Source organism: Chaetodon auriga, chromosome 16, assembly GCF_051107435.1.
Source record: "Chaetodon auriga isolate fChaAug3 chromosome 16, fChaAug3.hap1, whole genome shotgun sequence".
NCBI lineage: Eukaryota > Metazoa > Chordata > Actinopteri > Chaetodontiformes > Chaetodontidae > Chaetodon > Chaetodon auriga.
In genome coordinates this window covers 12597688-12617478 of record NC_135089.1, presented here as the reverse complement: position 1 = coordinate 12617478, position 19791 = coordinate 12597688, and the positions used below count along the sequence as shown (strand labels likewise).

Genomic DNA, 19791 nt, shown 5'->3' with positions numbered 1-19791 from the left:
AGAACGGCCCAAACAAACTACACTAACCAGGCAAACACACCAGACTGTTTTAACTGAACCAAACAACTTTCGGTACCAAGCACCCTTATAGGTATTCTGGAGGTGAATGTGCGACACTTGCTAATGAAATTCATAACATTTTCAGTGAGGCAGAGGTGCCTGTGTAGTATTTGTGAGTAGCTATGAGCCAAACCACATACGTGTTTTCACAAGCACAAAATGCAACATATGCTTCTTGTGTTTGCCTATGATATAAGGTGACTGGTAAAGTGAGTGAGTGAGTGCGTGTGTGTGTGTCAGAGGAGTGAGCCAGTAGAAGTATCCTACAAAGGGCCCCCTCAGCTGATGCCGGCAAACAGGAAACTGCTGTGCATTCTCACAGTTTCACATGGCTCCGTCTGTTCCTTTTGCTCTCACATGCCTTTTTCCAGCCCTCTGAAATCAACCACAGGCACCATGTTTTAGCATCTGCCTCACTACACTTTTGCACAAATGTAACCACAACAGTCCCCCCCCCCCATCTCTTTCCCCACCGTCTTCTGCTCCACCTTCCCTCCCGCTGGTCTCAGGTTGGGCCTCTCTGCCAGACCAGACAGTAGGTGGTATAATGTTACTGTAGTGCTTAGGGTCTTCCCAGGGATCTCCTGTGTATGGATGCCTATTTATTCAGCCTCAGCACTCTCCCTGTTCCCTAATTAGTTCCCAATGTACTCTGCTTTAGTATCAGAGACAATGTGCCTCTGATTGATTCATCAATAAATCAGTTTTTTGTGAGTTTATTGTTTTTATGGTCTTGTTATGGTGAATAAGCTTTTAGATGTCAAACATAAAAAACACATCTCTGGCATCACAATAACATTTACAAATATTATTTGATATGAAATGAGATCTAGATTTTAAGAGATCCTTCTGCAACTCTGACTGAAATGTATCTGTGGTGAGATGATAACTCACATCTTCCCAATCAAATCAACTAATTGATTAATCCTCAGGTATGAACTCAACAATACTACAAAAATAAGTGATACAAGACGGTGGATATGAGCACACCAGAGTACACAAATATATAGCATGTGCTAAAAAGTCAAGTGTGACATTTAAGGGGGTGAAGATCACAGTAAAATAAGGTCACGGCATGTTGCTGTTATGAGCAGCAGCCAAGGAAATAATTGTGCATCTCACAGCCTAGTTTGAAGATGGGGAGAAAAGCGTAGTATATAGGTCAATTTGTGGATGCTGTGAAACAACACAAAGTAGATAAGAGACAAAGGGAATACTAACACAGCTAACCCAGATCGCATTCATTAGTGCAACAAACTGTGAGGGGCTGAGGGTGACTCAGACAAGAGGAGTAAGCGGGGCGGGGGCACCTCTGTGATATTACAGCCTCATTAACTCATCCTTCAGGCAGAGTGGAAGGTCAAGGCACTGACCCTTGATGATGGGGAGTCCACAGTTGTATGCACCCACAAGAAGAGAACACACGTCAACTCACTCTTTTTTTTTTTTTAGTGATCTTCACAAAATTAGCCACCAAACTCACACAAACACATTTGTCTGAACACAGCTTTAGGCACAAAAACACGAAGACACTCACTCTGTAATTAGGTGTGACTTCTTGTGTTCTCTTGCTGCCATTTAGACCATGCTGCCAAAGTCTAGCAGAAGTTCTAATCAGATTTCGCCCTGACCATCCCTTGTGAGACATTAAGTCCCTCTCCCATCTGCCTGCTCATCTCAACCAGGAGATCTGTTCCTGGGCTGGTTGACTGTCCAGCGCTGCCTACCTGCCTCTCTCTGGTCATTAAGGTCATTGGCTTGGGGAGACAAAGTGAAGAGTGGGTCTGCAGCTGCCACAGGAGGAGTTCAAAACATGCATGTTAAGCACACTATTCCTCACAGAAGTCACCTTTCAGTCAACTTCATTCACCTGTCTTTTTGTTTTGTGATTCTTTTACTCCATTTTCTTCTCTTCTGAGATTTCTCCTCACCTCTACACTCCTAGGTATGCCTGAGGAGCCCACAGGGAGGCCCGAGGAGCAGCTGCACCATCCCAACGCTCCTTATTAGTCTTGTACGGGCACCTGGCCTTCATTTTGGCTCAGGTAGCATGGACCACCTGGCTGCTGCTAATGTTTTGAGTTTAAGATGTTTTATTAAAAAACGCTTCATAATCAAATTGTGCAGCAGTGAACAGAGGGCAAATTGAGGCTCTGCGGCAAGAAAAGCCATCTTGCACGAGTTATTCATCTAATTATGAGGATAGGCAACTTAACACACCCACACAACATGTCTCCCTACTGTTTGAAAACATCATGTCACAAACTCAGCAAAGGTCACTGCAGATAACTTTGCCCACACTGAGAAATCTTGTGTTATCACATGTGCAGCATGTTTTAACACAAGAAAGCAAATGAGAATTCATCACTGCAGTCAAAAACAAACAAACAAACAAAAAAAACATACTTAATAAAGGACTGAACTTTGGCAGAATACACTGAAAAGTTTAATACAAGTAGCCACAACTCACCTTTGGTTATCTGTTCTGTGGCCTGAAAAAAGGAGGAAAACAACATTAGCAACAGAAAGATGACTCAGAATAACTTGGAATGAATAAATAAGCAGCTTTTTCACATATAAGTTAAAATTGTTAATGCTGCATCTGCATCTGAATCACACTGGCTGGCTCACCGGCTGCGCCACAGTGCTGGAGAAACTAGCCAGGGCAATCGGAACAAAATGTTCAGGGGCTGGTTTTGCTCATCTATTGAAATGCTAAGAGGTTCATGTTCATTCCTACTGCTCGACAGGGTGAAAGGGTTCATTGGGCTTGTAGCTGGAGAGGGAGTAAAATAGATAACACAAATGCTACTCTCATATATTAAAAGAGCATTTCAGTGCTGGACAGATGTTTTTTTCATAAAACTGGGATGTCTGTGCAATACAAAGATGTAAATATTTTTGAAATTGGTGCAAAATGACCAGAGAGAATATAGAAATAGGACGGTAGTAACCCCTTGTGCTAGAAAACATACAACAAGCAGAATGCATGCTCTCATTGGTGGGTGACATACTGGAAACAATATGGCCGCAGCGTGTTCACACGAAAACATGTTTCTGAAGACATCTGAGGTGAGAAATATGCAATGCAGAAACAGAATCTTCATTCATATTTGATCAATGCTGTCTAGTATTGACGGTTTGATCCGTGCTTGGTGCGCTGCCCCTCTCTTGATTCGAGAGAGATCTGACTTACATACTCTTTGTGTCTGTGAAGGTGGGCATACAAAAACGTTGAAGAACAACATGTGGTTTGAACAACAATCCTAGAGGCAGCAGGACTTATGCCCACAAATGAGCAGGGACCTACCTACAGTGAAATGATACAAATCTATTTGAAAACTGGCAAAGTTTCCCTTTAAGAAACACACATAAACATACTTTCACCAGCACTGACAAGAAGGGTCAATGATAAATAAAAGGCATTACTGAGTGCATAAGGCTAGCTTGTTAAGCTAGCACTAAAACAGATGATCCACTGAAGGAATAGGTGAGGAGGAGGAGGGGTAGAGGTGGATGGATGCAGTATTAAGGTGAGGATGACAACTACATAAAGCTCTGGGTTAATGCTTCTGGGGAAAAGCACATGAGAAAATGCATGTGATTGATGTGATGCAACTGCAGCAGAAACACTGGAGCATACATGACAGCTGCGTTTGGTTGTGCAGCACACCAGCTAACATTTAAAATAGTACAGACGGTGTTACAGAGGTTTCGTCTCTGATTGACTGAGGAAAAAGGAAGTGGAAGTATGGACTGTCTCGGGCGGCATTTCTTTTCATTGCTGGAAAATGCTGGCCGTGCATGAACCAACACTGAAAAGGGATTCAGTATCTTACCATGATGTTTCTGATCGAGGCAAAAGAGAGGCAAAGGCAATTAAAGCTAAAAGATGATGTGAATTGTCTGTGTCAAATGAGAGGCCTGCAACAAGCTTACCTTTTTCTGAGCAGCGTCTTTCTTTTTCTTCTCTTCTTGCCTTTTCTTTTTCTTATCTTCCATCAAATGGTTCTCTTCTCGTGTTTTTTGCTTCTTCTCACAGCTTAAATACAAAAAGAGAGAGAGCGAGATGAACATGGTTTTTACCTCAAGCAGCAACTGAATAGAAAGGCACTGTGCCTCAACAGGTGAGCACCTGCAAAAGTCATTTCTTTACATTTATTTAGCTGTGTTGTTGTTTAACTGTTGCTCTCCTTGAGCGTTGTTACACACAAGATGACATTTTTAGTATTAATACAACCACCAGACACAAGAACGAGGGTTTGCTTTGCACTCTTAAGCAGCATATTTCTTGATAGACTGTGGTGTTTTGAACTGAGCAGACTCTGCATGTGTGTGTGTTTTAGTTTGGTGGTCTTAAGGGCTGGCTCTGGAAACCATTAGGGAGGCCTTGCAGGTCTGGTTTAGTGGGGCCAATGAGACATGGCCCCCATTCTTCAGTCTACCCACCCAGCTGGGGCGACAGATCCCAATAAAACGAAAGTGAGCACAGACCACAGAAAAACAATATACACAATACTTTATGCACATCTTTTATCTGTTGACAAAGTCTCTACAGCTACCTGGCAATAGCCTACACCTTCTCTACTCAGTCCTGAGAGGAAAACTGTTGAAAACCACCTGTCAGTGCCCCACTGGTTTATGTGCAAGTGCATCCAGCTGAGAGCTACTCTATCTCCTAATCCTCTACACAGAAAAAGAAATAAAAAAAAAAGCTTGGAGGCAGGTCTTTAAGGACTGAGAGAAGAGGAACCAGCCTGGAAAAATACATAAATTGCATCAAGTTCATTGAGTCTTAAATGTGAAATTGTACATGAAACCCTCAGCCTTTTCTCCTGCCATGCCTATGCTGCTGCAGGCGACAGCACTGTGTGCCATTGCCTGGCAACAAGGACTCCCTGAGGCCCTGGTAAGCAGTCAGGTGGAGACAGACAGCGCCCTTAAGCACCGCACTGAAATATGTTTGGTTGTGGAGTTCAATGATGGAATTAGAAAAACAAGATGAAGGATGAACTTTGATGAGCATCAAAAACTAAAGCAAGAATCCGAGCTTATAATTAAGCGACCGAGTCAGGGCTTGGAGACTGTGTTTGAGTAGTACAAAACAAACAAACAAAACACAATAGTGTCCTTTTTCCCTATTCTGAAAGCTCTTTTTGACCTTTGATGTCAAATGCAATAAGTTCGACCAAAATTGTGGAAGACCATTTATAAAAAGTTACAAGACAGCAACCGCAGTGGAAAGTAAATTCAACTGAGGTTACACTAATGGCTAGGTTATAATGAAACATTGTTTTTACTGACACTGGAGTGGTGTGCTGTCTATCGTGGAGTGACAACATTTTCTTTCCATTCACAAAGAAAACAGGAAAATTAAGAAAGCAACCAAACTCCAGGCTGCCACCTAAATCATCCTAACATATGACATGTCGAACCATTTCCAAGACAGAAATTAATCAGTAGAAGAGGCACTGCTGGATTATACTGGACAAAGGTTGGGAACATCTAGCAAGCTTTACTCGTTTAGAAGAGGTCAGAATTTTCTGCAGCACAGACCAACTTAGTAGAACCTTTTGGCGGCATTGGCTGAGAAATTCACTGGCCCCAATCAAGATGATTAAACTATCACCTGAGGTTCAAAGCTGGATACAGTAACTCACTACTGTTTTCTACAAGTAACAAGGAATGGTAGTGAAACGTTGAGCTAGGGGCATAAAATATAAAGGGCTGTGACTGGTTTAAAGGTTGAAAGTAGTCAACATGTGTCAGTGCAGTGCAGTGTCCTCAGTTTATATAAATATGTCAGATGACATTAATGTATTGTTCACACAGACTGTGTGAGTAATAAAATAACAAATGTTTAATGTTGATGCTTATAATTGCAATGGTGCATACGCACTGTAGGTTATAACATTTGCAACCTGACTGAAGTGTACAGTAGTTTTTCCAATATGATCTTGCCAAGCTTTGTGAACTTGATGACAGCAGCTGCTGCCACCGTCTCCCAGAGCCCACGGTCACCTCTGCTCTCAGACTGCAACAAGCAAACAGGTGACAAAGGGTCACCAAGGGAAATCCTCCCGTTCACTGCAAAGATCAGACCCCACAACACATCTTTATCTGTTCTTTAACACTGCCCTCACATGGGGAAAATCTAAATAGTCCAGTAAGTCAGGAATCAAACTAGAGCACTGGTATTATCATATGTCTTAGAGGGAAACCTTAGTGAGTCTGTTATATAATTTCAAATGGCTAATGAATCAGTAACATGCAAAATCACACAGTGAGAGAAAGACATAAACAACTATACAGGCAACTGCAACCCTGACTGGAGTATCCCTACATGTTGAAGATCAACTGTACCCAGCAGTGGCAACAAATATTTTGATATTCTTAATCGACGTAATTTAGATGTGATTTAGTTACAAAACAGCACCAAACACATCTGTTCTGAATTAACTGTACATCAACTGGAGTTAAGATGGACAACAAATCCCATTTAACACATTCTGCTGCAAAAAAGATCATTAAAAAGTCTTTGGGAATCATCTAATGCTGCTAACAGATCCAAATAGGTGATCAACTAAAGCAGCAAACAAACTGAGTTGAACTGAATATTTCACCAAGGTTTTAGTGTTTTCACTTGATTAGTATATAAACTTAAACTACTATCAATAAGTATCGACAGTGACAAATTAGATATATATCATATTTTGACAATGTCACTCACTGGGCCTCCAGCTCTGAGCCTCTAGCTCAGCACATGCCTTCAGTGTTTGCATGATCTGAAAACTGAATTCAGCCAATCCAGTCACACTCCAGGCCTGGTGAAGGCCCAATTGTGTGATCAGATTAGGTTATAGGAATTTACTTGAACACAAAAACACACCGCCTTCATACACATATCTACCAATTCACATCATTAACACTTATTTTTACCTCCAAGAGGCTGGATGTGGAACCTGCTGGTGCAGCTGCCATGCTAAATATAGCTGGTGCTGCTCCTTTCAAAGGCATCAGTGGGGCTTGTGTCATGTAGGATCAGAGGATAAGAGAGATGCTCCAGTTAATGTGAGCTGCTGACGGCCTCCAACACGGATGAAGAGAGTGAGTGCCGAGCAAAGTGTCAAAATGATTTCAGTTTAAGAAACATTTGGTCCCTGAGCAGGACAGAGAGAGTGTCTCTCAGTGAGGGCTGCCGTTTCATTTCTAAACATCTGCCTGGCTCGGACAGATGTGCGTCCCTTGGACTCAGAGTGCTGACTGACGCTAAGATGGAAGGATGCAGTTATGGTACCTCCTGCCGATTTGGGAGCTGCAGCACCTTTGGTAATATAATGGCACTATGTGAATAGGCATAAGAGAAAGCTGTAATTAAACCATCACATAAAGATGCAGACTCCCCCATATATTACTGTTTTTGAAAATATAGCTAATTCCAAGGAGCCCGTTTATCAAATGTCGATTATAAAAAAGAATGATAGCCCAAAGTTCATTCTATAAATAAATAAATAAAATCATGCAGAGGAGCCTACAACAACGTAGTTTTCATTTGATGTTTACTCGTCATAGCGGGCTGAGCTACATCATGAGCAGCCATTTGTAGCCGGAAAGCACAGCTTGTGTCGATATGAAGGACGTAGGTCAATGAGCTCAGCTCTGTTGTGGAATTACACCCTCCTGTCGGAACAACAGGATTAGAGCTTGGTATCCCTCTTAAAACCAGACACTCACTCTGCTGACAAAGGAAGGCAAAAGGAAGAAAAAAACACAGTCAGACTGGGGAGAGACCAAGGACGGTCTAACAAAAGCAGGTGTAAATTTTGTAGAATAGAGTGGGGAGTCGATGTGTGCGAGGTGAACTGTGCATATGTAAATGCCTCGCTGCTCCACATTGGAGCAATGAAGATGAGGGGGATACGACTGATGGGGCTGGTTTGTGTGCATGTGTGAGAGATGGGGGAAGGGGTGCTAGACGGCAGTCGCTGGGCACGGAGCCAGGAATGCCATCGCTGCAAGCCAAACAAGAGCACGGCGAGCCCTCTGGAGAACGCTCGCTAGCAACCACAGCAGTAGCCGCCACTGCTATGGCAGAATGTGCAGCCCTCTCTGCTCTTCTGCGCAATGACACTTTAGGGAAACACTGCTTTTTCACCTTGCTCTGAAAAATGTCTGATATGCCACAGTGTTCGACAGGTTTTCAAATGCACAACCTCAGACACACGACGCAAACAAAACAAAAAACACAACAAAAAGCAAAAGACCAAGTTAGTCAGTACTGGCTTTCAAATTGTGTGAGGGTTAAGAAACTGCTGGCTAAGCACTAACAAAGTCCTTGTGCTCTGCAAAGAGGATTGCACTCTCTAAAGTACTTGAAGCTATTCTCAGTGTGGTCATGTTAATGCTTTCTGACCTGACCTGACTACAAGGAAAAGAGAAACTTATGCTGCACTCCTGGCACTCTGAACTGGCCCTAAAATAACTTGTATGGACACACTCCAAAAGAACTGCCTCCAGTCCCAATGTCAGTGTCTGCTCCAAAAGTAATGGGACCACTTTCAGGAGCCCAGCTGAAAATTTATTGGTCCAACTGATCAAAGAACATCCCCAACAAATGTCTAATGAAACTCCAATCATGTAGCTTTCTCTCTGTCTCCGCATTTGTCTTCACAAATTGGAAAAAAAAAATCAAGCCTGTGCCTGAAGTAGCAGCCTGTGCGTAAGGGAGAGCTCAGATTAAATCTGCGCAACATTAAGACCGATCGTGTGCTCTGCTGCTGACTTTCATTTCTGTAAAGAACAATCAGGAAAATGCTTTAAAGTAGCATTTATCTAAAACTACTGTCAAGAGTCTGACATCCTATTACAGAGAATTAGAATTAGTTTAATACTGAAAATGATAGGAGCACAGCTAACAGCTTTAAAGTAATCCGTGAAAACATTTACCTGTAGAGCAATCGAAAACCAACAGAGGGCGAATGAAACTGGCATTCAAGCCAACTATCGTAAAAAAAAAAAAAAAGAAAAAAGAAAAAACTTCAAAACATAAACTTGTGTCTTTAGCAGCAATAAACTGCTATTCACAGAATGCAAGCTCATCATTTCCACTGAGGACTCCAGCTAAGCATCTGATCACTGACACCAAACAACCCGCCAAACCAAATGACACAATCTGGCAAAAAGCCCCTCAGCCCTATAGTCCAGCGCTAAGCAAAAAGCCATCGAGAGTTTTGAACTGAAAGTGAGGCTGTGACCTAAACTTTATAGTAATCACAGTATTTAGTGGCCTGTTTTTGTTATCAAGCCCCCTTTGGCGCCTCTCTGTGAATACACACTGCCTCTTTCAGAGGCTTGGGTGCTGACTGGGGCCCCTGACCCGGCAGGGACAGAAAAGACCCCCGCCCCCTTCCCTTTTCCACCACCATCTCTTCATCCCTTGCCAGGCCCAGGCCCAAATTAGGGACTCTAACACATTAGTAAAACCAGTGGGCCTCAAAGCTTACGTCAGCCTGCCCTCTACATGCATCAGGGTGCTGGCATCCCCAGTCTGTACACACTGCATTCCCCATTAGGACTGTGTGTCACTGCAGGATATCAAGCTACAGCAGGAGCAGGGCAATGGTGGTCGTCTCTACGGTGAAGGGAATAGAGAAACCAATCACTGATGCATCATATCTCAAGCTTTACAATGGCTAATGCTCAAACCACCGACTGCCTACTTAGATTTGCAACAGATACAGTTTAGAAATTATTAAGCAATTTCTACAACCACCCCAAGGTTATGTTAAAGTAATGAAACGTAGCTAAAACGTCTCCAGTCTCAGCATTTGTATTTTCTGCATGAAAAGTAGCCACTTCAACACTTCTTTGAAAGTGAAGGCCAGCAGGTATCTAACGACAAGCTACAGACTAAATGGCTGAATGGATAAGGACACAGAGGCAACATCTCTTCACTGGAACAGCAACCGTATGGGGACATGAGCACTGTGATTAAACTCGGCTTGCTAATGCGTTTATTGCCAATCAGGTGATGCATGTTAGATCCAGGCGGCTCTCTCTGCAGCGTGGAGCATGTTTTGCGAGAATGAGCTGCAACGATATCCATGCCAGCTCTCCCACACACCAGTGCAACAGCAAGCGTTCAACCAATACCTGCCAGGCTACTACAAATACGACAACTCAACAAGCAACAACACAGGGTGCCCTTGAATCATTTGAACTGTGAAGCCACTGCGCTGGTTAGGTCAACTAGTCCGAGTTAACGTTACCATTAAGCCACTATAAAGAAACCCAGACGACCCGTGCTAAGGCTAGCATCCCATGCACGAACTAAAATAAGGACCCATATGTCACCGACTGCCATTAAGAGCACTCGCAGCGAAGAAAACATTGATGTCAAAGTGGGCTGAGCTGAAAATATTTTCATTCCCATCACAGCTGCCACATTTAACTTATAAATTCCGCATATTTCCGCATCTGCAAAGCCGCAGGGTGCACTTGTGTCGTGCTGGGCGCCCAAAAATCTTAATAAATCCTACCATGAAGCGTTCAGGAGGTTCTCGTTGGCGGCGGAGCCTCTGCAGCCATTTTGTAGTAACTGACCGGAGCAGCAGCTCGAGACGGTTGAATCGGTGGTAGCTGGGGGAGGGGGGAGGGGCCCCACACTGCCACGTGACCTTCAATAACAAAACAAACTGGTCCCACTTCTTAATGCTCCACCCCCGGCGTTTCCATGACAACTGCAGCCCCTCCATCACTCCCCACTCTGCACTGATGTGCTCGAGCTTGCAGCCGTGTGGCCTCGTGCCTCCCCCTTTCTGCCATCACATCGCTAAATAAGAAAGTAAGCAAGTTTATAAGTTAATGAACTACACGTGAAAAGTAAATTGCCGTATGGGGATAAATGTAATAACATCTTGCAGTTGCAACATGAAACCCGCGGTTTGTTTTAACACCAATAGAGGGCACAATTTCTACTAAAAACCAATGATAGTCCATACCGATGTTATAGTGTCATTTTGTGTTATAGTGATGCCAAATCGGTGGTGGTGAGTAATTAAGTATATTTAATCAAAGTAATGTATTTGAGTTCAGTTCTGAGGTACTTGTGCTTTCTTTATTTCCATTTTATAGGACTTTATACTTCTACTCCACTACATTCAATAATGTGACTCCTATAATTACTAGATACATTTCATTTAAGACTAAGCCATTAGTACTGAACCTTTGGCTTACAAAAACTACTTTTACTCTTGATTTCATTAGTATATTTTGCTGATAATACAAATAAAAATTTGAATGGAGGACTTTTACTTGTAGTGGGGTATTTTAACATTGTTTTAATGCTACTTTCACTTAAGCAAAGGACCAGTAGGTTTCATTTTTATTGCTGATGCCAAATGTTTGCATCATGAATTGTATCACTGGCAGGTTGTGAAAGCCTCTGTAACAATGTTCAGACCAGTTGTTCCCTTTACCCACTCAGTCCCGTTAGGGTGGACATTTTGGACGTGTCAACAGTACATCAGTGTGGGAAGGAACAGAGCAAATGAGGGAAATCAATGTGACGTATGATGAGACCATGATGACAGAGAGGAGTCTACCAGTGTTTGATGGCACCTGAACATTTTCCCTGGATCGTGGTCTTCATATATGTTTGCACTGTTTACTCTGTATACAACTATTCCATGTCTATCTGTCCTTTTTCTCTTCTTCAAGTATCTTCCTTTTTTCCTGTTTAAGGCTTATTTGGGGGATTTTTTGCTTATTCAAATCGAGGGTCTAAAGATGGAAGGTGTCATATGCTGTAAGGATTGTAAAGCCCTTTGCAGCAAATTTGTGATTTGGACTACACAACCAAAATTGACTTGACATGAGAATAACACATAGAAAAGGCCACTGAATGAATGTGGTTTCTACCGGCTGTGATGCATCGTATGAAAATGTAATACTTATTTCTGTGTTACCTCTGTTGAAGGTTCATAGGCCTCTCTGTTGGTTGAGAAAAATTCTGTCGTCCTGGGTTTTTTGATACTTTGTCAACTGATTGTATATACATAACACATGCACACAAGACAGAACGTGTTTTAGTAATTTTTTGTAAAGTCAGTATTCTTATATAGTCTTCTATATATAGTTTCTGCTGCATTTCAAGTACAATAGTTCAGCCATTGACAGGCCTACATGTAGACTGATGCATCAAAAACTGGCTGTTATACAGTAGACAAGCTTCAAACCACTAAATTCAGATGTATTTTCAATACACTGGTGCTGAAACCAGTCAATTCCACTAGTCAATATCTGCACTTCAGAGAGAGAAATTCCCATGGCTCAGTGGAAACCTTATCTCCACTGAGCTCAGGAGAAATAAATAGGATTGGAGTGTGTGCCAGGCCAATATGTCACCACTCAATGAGCCAGATCTGGAGCTGAATAAATACCCGTGTCTGTATCTAATTATCAGACACTGAAGTCCACTCGAAATGAGGCTCCAGTGGCATCTGATGGGGAAATGAATCTGGAAACATCAACTGGTGAACACCCACAAGAAATAACTATGAATCTGATTACAAAGCATGGTGATCACCACCGTGTGCTTGCAATTACACGACCATCTGTACTGGGTGTCGTGGGCATATGGATGATGGTGTCACCCACATCTGGATAATCGCAGAGATATGCATTACAGTGGCAAAACACAATTATTCAGTCTACAAGATGATGGAGTGCAAAGGGGAGAAGTGTGTGGAGTGGAGAGGAGGGGAGGCACTAATCACACACCATGGTGATGAATCTTCTGCATGTCATGATATAAATAATCTAATGCCTGAGTCCTCTTCAAACTTTGTGTGTGTGTGTATGTGATGTTTCCACGGTGTACCTTTGATCACATGCTCAGTGACACCCTTGTTTCACTATTCTATTCATAATGATATCTGTATGTATTATGTTGATGTCGTCCCTGTACAGTTAATGTCTTTGCTGCTAAACTGAGCTCACCATTCTACATTGAAAACCAATTCTTACTCTGGTTGTGTGGTTGCAGGATGACAAGTTAATTTATATGTAATTATGCTTTGTTGTTCACTCAATTTGCACTTGCTTACTTGTTAACCAATTAACCTCCGAAGGAAATGAAACACTTGTAAATGCATTTGCTGCTCTCACCATTGTGTCTCATTTTAAGTAACTATACAGATCCTGGTTTCTGAACAGTATATTGTCCACCTTCATTTACATATAATTGCTACAAGGATGAATTAAAATCTCACATAATCTGTTCTGTAACATCTGTAGCACTCTTGGTATTGTAAGACCAAAAAGGTATTTCAAAGATGTTTAGTATGTTTTTTCTACCTGTACGTGCGGATGGAGTGTCAGTCTCTGGCAGCGAATGACAGCAAGCTAAGATGTGAATGTAGATTAGTGACGCTGATATTTTGTAACCTTGGGCATGTTCACTGACTGACTATTCATTGGATATGATTGACAGGTTTACAAAAAGAGAAAGAAAAGAAAAACAGACACACAGTCAGTTTTTTCTATAACCTTGAGTGTCAAATAATGTGTAGAACCTCTCTAAATACTTGAACTCTGCATAATGTAATTGTAAAGTGTAATGTGTAATGTGTAATGTGTGTGTGTTATGTGGTAAGTTCAGACCGCTGTGGACGTCCAAAACATTGATCAGTGCATGCAGCCAGTCAATGAGAAACTGAGAAATTCAATGATGACCTGTGAGGCAGAGGGTAAAGTTCAATGGTCAGATTGTGTGTGTGCATGTGTGTGTGTGTGTGTGTGTGTGTGTGGGAGGGGTAATCAAAGTTTCATTTCATACCAAGGAGGATGCAGGTCTGGGGGACCTCATGGGAGTAGGGAGACTCTTGATTCAGTTAATGGTATGCTGGTAATGCCGGAGTTGGAAACACAACTTATCACATGCACAAATAGTAGAAGTGGGTACGAATGCTGCCTTAATAAGTCCATGCTTACTGAAAATTGAATCTGTTTAACAGCCACTTAAGGCATGACATAAATTCTTGGTATATTTTATGCATAAGTGTAAAATATCTATACCAAATACCAACCTTGGTGAATTGTAACCATGTCCATTTACTCCAATACTGAACTTAAGTACAAATTTGAGGTATTTGTACTGTATTTATATATTTCCATTTCATGCTACATTACAACTAAAAAGTTATATTGTAGCTTTTACTCCACTACATTTATTTGAAAGCTGTAATTATTACAATGTGTTGATCATGCCACAGGTAAACAGGTTCACTGGTAACAGGTGAGAGTATCATGACTGGGTAATTGGGGGACTAATTGCAAGGGAAAATTTTTATATTGCACTATTAGTAATTTTACTTTTGTAAAGGATCTAAATATTTGTTCCACAACTGAGTAATACTTTGATAAGGGTAAGGAAGTATTAATGAAACAGTAACCTGAATTTAAAGCCTGATGTGATGTGTAAAATTATGTTCCCTTAACAAAGTCTTCAATTCTAAACATGTAGAATACAAAAATTTGCCAGGTGTGTGTGACAAAATCAGTTCACAGATGAGGATAACATTTCTATAGAGTCTACATCTCCTCCTCCTCGGTCCGTATTGATGCATTATTCCTACATTAGAGCAGTCATCTGAAAACCACTGGAGGCTGCACGACTCCTAGCTACATCTTAAGTGCAGTGAGACAGCAGGTGACAGTGTAGTCGCCTGGAGCATGTCCATTAGAGTGAGTAAATGATGACATTGCTTATGTCAGTGTCAGTTTTCTGCGAACTGCTGTGAGTCCATGGAGTCCATCAGCATGGCTCTGATGTGATGCAGGACCACTTTCTCAGAGATCTTCGTAGTATTTGAGTGGTAAAAGCCAGTATATATGCTCAACTTGGCATCGTGTTCATCCCAAATTTGTTGAGAAACAGGTTTAACTTACATCCTGTTTTACTTCTTCTACCTTAAAATTGGCACAGCAGATTTTCTCTCCCCATAATCCAAGTAAGGTGTGCAAGGGAGCCAACCACTAGAGCTACAGTGATCTATTGCAGGGGCATTATCTCAGAAAAGCTGGGGAAATGGAGGATGTTGGTGTTAGGAAGAGGAGATGAGGCAAAGGATAAACGGAGGGTGATGGTAATCCACAATGTTGGATGGCCAGACATTACAAATATGAAATATATTTCAATTTCACACCCTAAAGGCATAGAATCATTCATTTATTCAATATACAATAATAAATCATCAGCAACAAAAAAAAAAAACACATTGTAAACACTGCCTCCACCAGTCCTCATTCAGACAAGCACAAATTGAGCCATTGATAGACTGAAGGTCTCTGTTCCAGGTCATTTTAACACTGCTGTCACTGATGTTTAAGTTGCAAATAAAAGACTAGATTAGTTTGAGTGATACATCATCATACTTCACCTCACATATTGTCCGGTAATAGAAAGAGAGATAAGTGATGGTGCTTTGCAGCTAATCAGACATGAGCTGTGTGGGTGGGCATTAGCCTCCCATACAGGCTGTGTTGCGAGCGGCACTCAGCGCTAATCAGATTTATGGCATGCATAAACATAATTGTGTGCCTTTATGGATTCAATTGAACAATTAAGCTCCGGCAAACATTAATTTGCCTTCTCAGCGCTGCTTTTTTAAGCTTTCTGTCCCCACTCTTTCTAATCCTCTGTGTCATGTCTAAAAGACTTTTTTCCCCTCCCTTTCCTCTTACGAACATTACATCTTCTTACGTATACTCAGCACAAACACAGACATGCACAGAAATATGAAGCATTTATCTCTCCCACAGAGAGAAGACATCGCGAGGAAGAGATGACACAGTAATATACAATGAAAGCTTGTCCGTTTGTCATCCTTCAAAGTCAGTGAATCCCATTGCTGACCGCACTCGCCAAGGTCATTCTGTTGTTTGGGGTGGGGGTGGAGAGTGGTGAACGTGCTACAGTGATACACCCCACCAACACCTATGATTGTTTCTATTTTCTTTTGAAATGAGATTAAAGTCCTTGGGGGCAGAGATATCAATCTGTTGTAGCATAATGAGTCTTTTCTAGCGAGCAAATAGACACTTGGGCCAACAATGGCCGTGGTCGATATTGCGTGCCACTCATGATTATAAGCACAGAAGGCAGGAGAGAAGAAGAGTGACAAAGACAGACTAGGTACAGGGATGTAGAGAGAAAGACCACTGGAAACAAAAAACATGTGTAAGCATGTGTGTGTGTGTGTGTGTGTGCGTGTGTGTGTGTGTGTGTGTGTGTGTGTGTGTGTGTGTGTGTGTGTGTCACCCCCTGTCTCCATCCTGTACCAGACAGAGTGCAGTGGCAGAGGGGCTGTTTAGTTGAATAAGCTCGTCCAGTCTGGTTGACTCATTGATCCTTTATCTGACTGAGGTTTGTGAAAGTTAAATCTATTGCCCTGACCATCGCTCTGAAATATCAGTAGCCTAACTGTGCTGTGTATTGATAAATCCATGGAGCTGTCCGTGGTGCTAAAGTAGCCAACGGCCTAGCAACGTAGCTGTTGCCTGGCATTACTGTGCTTCTGTCATTTTTGTCTTGGATCTATAATATTCTCTAAACTATATACAATAAATGCTCAGTTCTATACTACACTGCAGCCCATATGCTCTATTGAGTAGTGAGTAGTGTCACCTTCTGGATCAAAGTGACAAGTGAAGTGTAGTAGCAGAAGCGAAAGAGGTCCATGTAGGCACACTGCTGCCTGTAGTATTCCTGTAATATTCCTATAATATTCGAATGATTATTCAGAAGCATCTGTTCTACTTAAAATACACCCCAAGATAAGGTTAGCTCAGGGGTTATGACCTAACCTTAACCCTCCCATTGAGCCGTCCCACCTATAAAAATTAACAAATCACTGACGGACAACACAGAATACAAAATCTCTGTAAACTGAGCAGCTTAATACAGTAAGGAAACACTGATGTATGGGCTGCATGTCTTCAGCTCGTGATTTAATACTATTGGGAGCACTATTGGGTGGAATAATACTGTAATAGTAATAGGTGCTACACACACACACACACACACACACACACACACACACACACACACACACAGCATCCATGTGTCAGAGTGATGAATGTCTCCTTCCTGTGAGTGACCTCCAAGGTCAGCGGCAGTGGGGCAAATGCAGCCTAGCTGCCTCATTTCCCTGGCAGCTACTGCAAGGTAACAGCTCAGGCATATTTCACCATCGCTTGGCCACAGCTCTAATCGCAAATGTAATCAAACTGGCTGGGGTGCTACAGGCTCCGCAGCACTGTGCTGGACTAACAGGGTGGGGTGGGAGGATTTGTCTCATTGTTTTTTGAGGCTGGAGCATGCAGTCTGTATGCACATGCACAAGTGTCTGATGCAACATGTGCATGTTAATTTGCATAAAACCTTAAACCCACCGCATCATGCTATCGAGCACTGCCTTCATCTGCATTCGATATGTACATATGAAAACATACTGGGCACACTCCATGCTTCACTATACACACTGTTACACTTAAGAGAAGAAGAGAGGATTAAAATAAAAAAAAAAATAAACAGAAATGAACAGATTGAGGAATTTATTAGCCACTATGGGAGCATACTGTGGGATTACAAGCCAAACTATGCCTAGACCGCAAGCCTCATGCCCAAATACCCATTTGTTCCATTCCATCATGTATGCCACCTCTGCCTTGGGATGTGCCTGTAAATTATACATAAGTATGTCATTACGCACAGAAGCCAACGACAGAGGCCTAATGAATATGGGCAGCGTCGCCGTCTGCAGCATCCCCTCACTGGAAAGATCCTATCTAGGCCACAACATCAATCTTCCTGCCAGCACCGCAGCAAGCAATATCTATGCCTTGCCATCATAAACAGATATATTATTCATGAATTAGCATTATTGCCCACTTAATTATTAAGCAGGTCTTAATCATTCAGCAGATAATCTATTCCAGGTCGTGGGAAATTAGATAATGAAAGTTAACATTGTTTCAAGGGTCTCGCCGTCTTGAGGCAAGTGTGGCGCCTTGTCTGTTTGAGTGGTCATGATTTTAGGAGAGGTGAAGAATATGTGGGAAGGGTGTTTTGGGAGAAGTCTTTCCATTATTGGTAAAAAAAAAAAATTAAGAAAGGAGGCGTAGAGTAAATGAGACAAAGAACTAAACAAGCCTGAGACGTATTGAGATTAATGGGACAATAAGATGTGATTTTACAAGGACGAGGAATTACAATTAGAACCCTAAGGACTGTGGACGCCTAAGTATTAATGAGAGCATTAATTTCAGAAATCTTCTGCCAATGAAGGTAAAGACTGCCCTTCAGGCAAAATCAAAGATAAACACGTTAATGAAGTAAGGTAATGGTCAATGCATGCATCCTGTTGATTTCAGCACACACCCATGTAGGTTACTCTGGAAAAAATATAAAGCTTAAAGAAAATCCTCTTTGCGTTATTTTATGCAAAACATCAGAATTTCCCCATGGGCTGCGCTTTAGGTGTGGGCTACCTGCTGCTGTCCTCCACCTCTGGCTATGCTCTCTCCCCTGTCACCTCATCTCCCCTTCCTGCTACCATCTACCTTACCCTCTCTTTCGCTCCTTGCTTTCTAGTCCAAGCACATACACCACAGAGGGCGATGAATCATTCATAGCAGCACATAATGCCCTCAGCCCTCTCCCCAGAGAGAGAGACAGACAGAAAGACAGTGAGACAAGCAGAGACAGAGGAGAGAGAGAGGAGGGTTGTAATAGCGAAGCTGTAAATGTAATGGGTTAGGATGTAAGACAATAACGTGCCATAGATTAAATAGATGTAATAGGTTTAAAGCATGTTACAGGGGAGGTTGGTTAAGACATTTGACTTTAATAAGGTGTGATTTAGTGATATGGACGATTTTCATATAGTACATGAGACTGACACATTTATGTCTTTAATAATACCTCATGTCAGAGCATGTTTCCTTTTTTGCTAAATGAGATGTAAGATTGCATACATGCAGTACTAATGTATAATATTAGTCATGAAGCTGTTTGAACACTGAGACGCAGCCTTGTTTGAATCAAAGCTGGACTGAGTAAGGCTAAAACCAATAAGACCTAGATAAAAATATCCAACCCCACCAACACTTTATACTGTTAGCTGACGATGTATGCATTACTTATAACAAAGTATTTGACTGTTTATTCATAACTTTTAGATGTCTACTTTAACCATTTATCCAGTACCCTTTGCTAACCCATCCCTCGCTGCTTGCTTACTAATTTTCACGCACTCTCATTTGGAACATGTGTTCAGGTTAGTTGAGCCACCCTACAATCTTTCCACATGCCGCCTGGCAGCTGCAGAAGTACCTCCTGGGCCACAAGTACCCCTGGTTGGGAATCAGTGGTGTAGAAAATCAAAGTTTGAGCAATTTAAGGAGAATTCCAAAAGGGATTTTGGAAAATGCTAAATAATACCATTGGCCAAAGCATTTTATGCTTCTGAAAGCCTACTGAACTCTTAATAAATGAAGTGAAAGGTGAGAGTAAAGTGATTTCTAAATACCTAAAATAATGTCTAGCAGAAACTGTAAACATGACAACCACTGAGACACCACAGAAATCATTTCTGGCATGCAACAGCCCTGTGTGTACAGCAGCATCTGTTAAATGCAGCCTACGGATATCTATTCCTCTTACTACGG

General features: G+C 41.9%; 1 protein-coding gene across 5 annotated transcripts in view; it reads right to left on the bottom strand.

Moving 5' to 3' along the window:
• tnrc6c1 (trinucleotide repeat containing adaptor 6C1) overlaps nt 1-10653 on the bottom strand; it is a 43205-nt gene extending 32552 nt beyond the window's left edge. For all 5 annotated transcript variants that reach the window (XM_076753275.1, XM_076753278.1, XM_076753279.1 and 2 more), the window contains exons 1-3: nt 10599-10653; nt 4000-4102; nt 2531-2552 (exon numbers count right to left, since the gene is read on the bottom strand). In XM_076753275.1, coding sequence (XP_076609390.1) covers nt 2531-2552; nt 4000-4062 — 85 coding nt within the window. In that variant the 5' untranslated portion in view covers nt 4063-4102; nt 10599-10653. The remainder of the gene's footprint in view (nt 1-2530; nt 2553-3999; nt 4103-10598) is intronic.
• Nucleotides 10654-19791: the final 9138 nt, after the last annotated feature.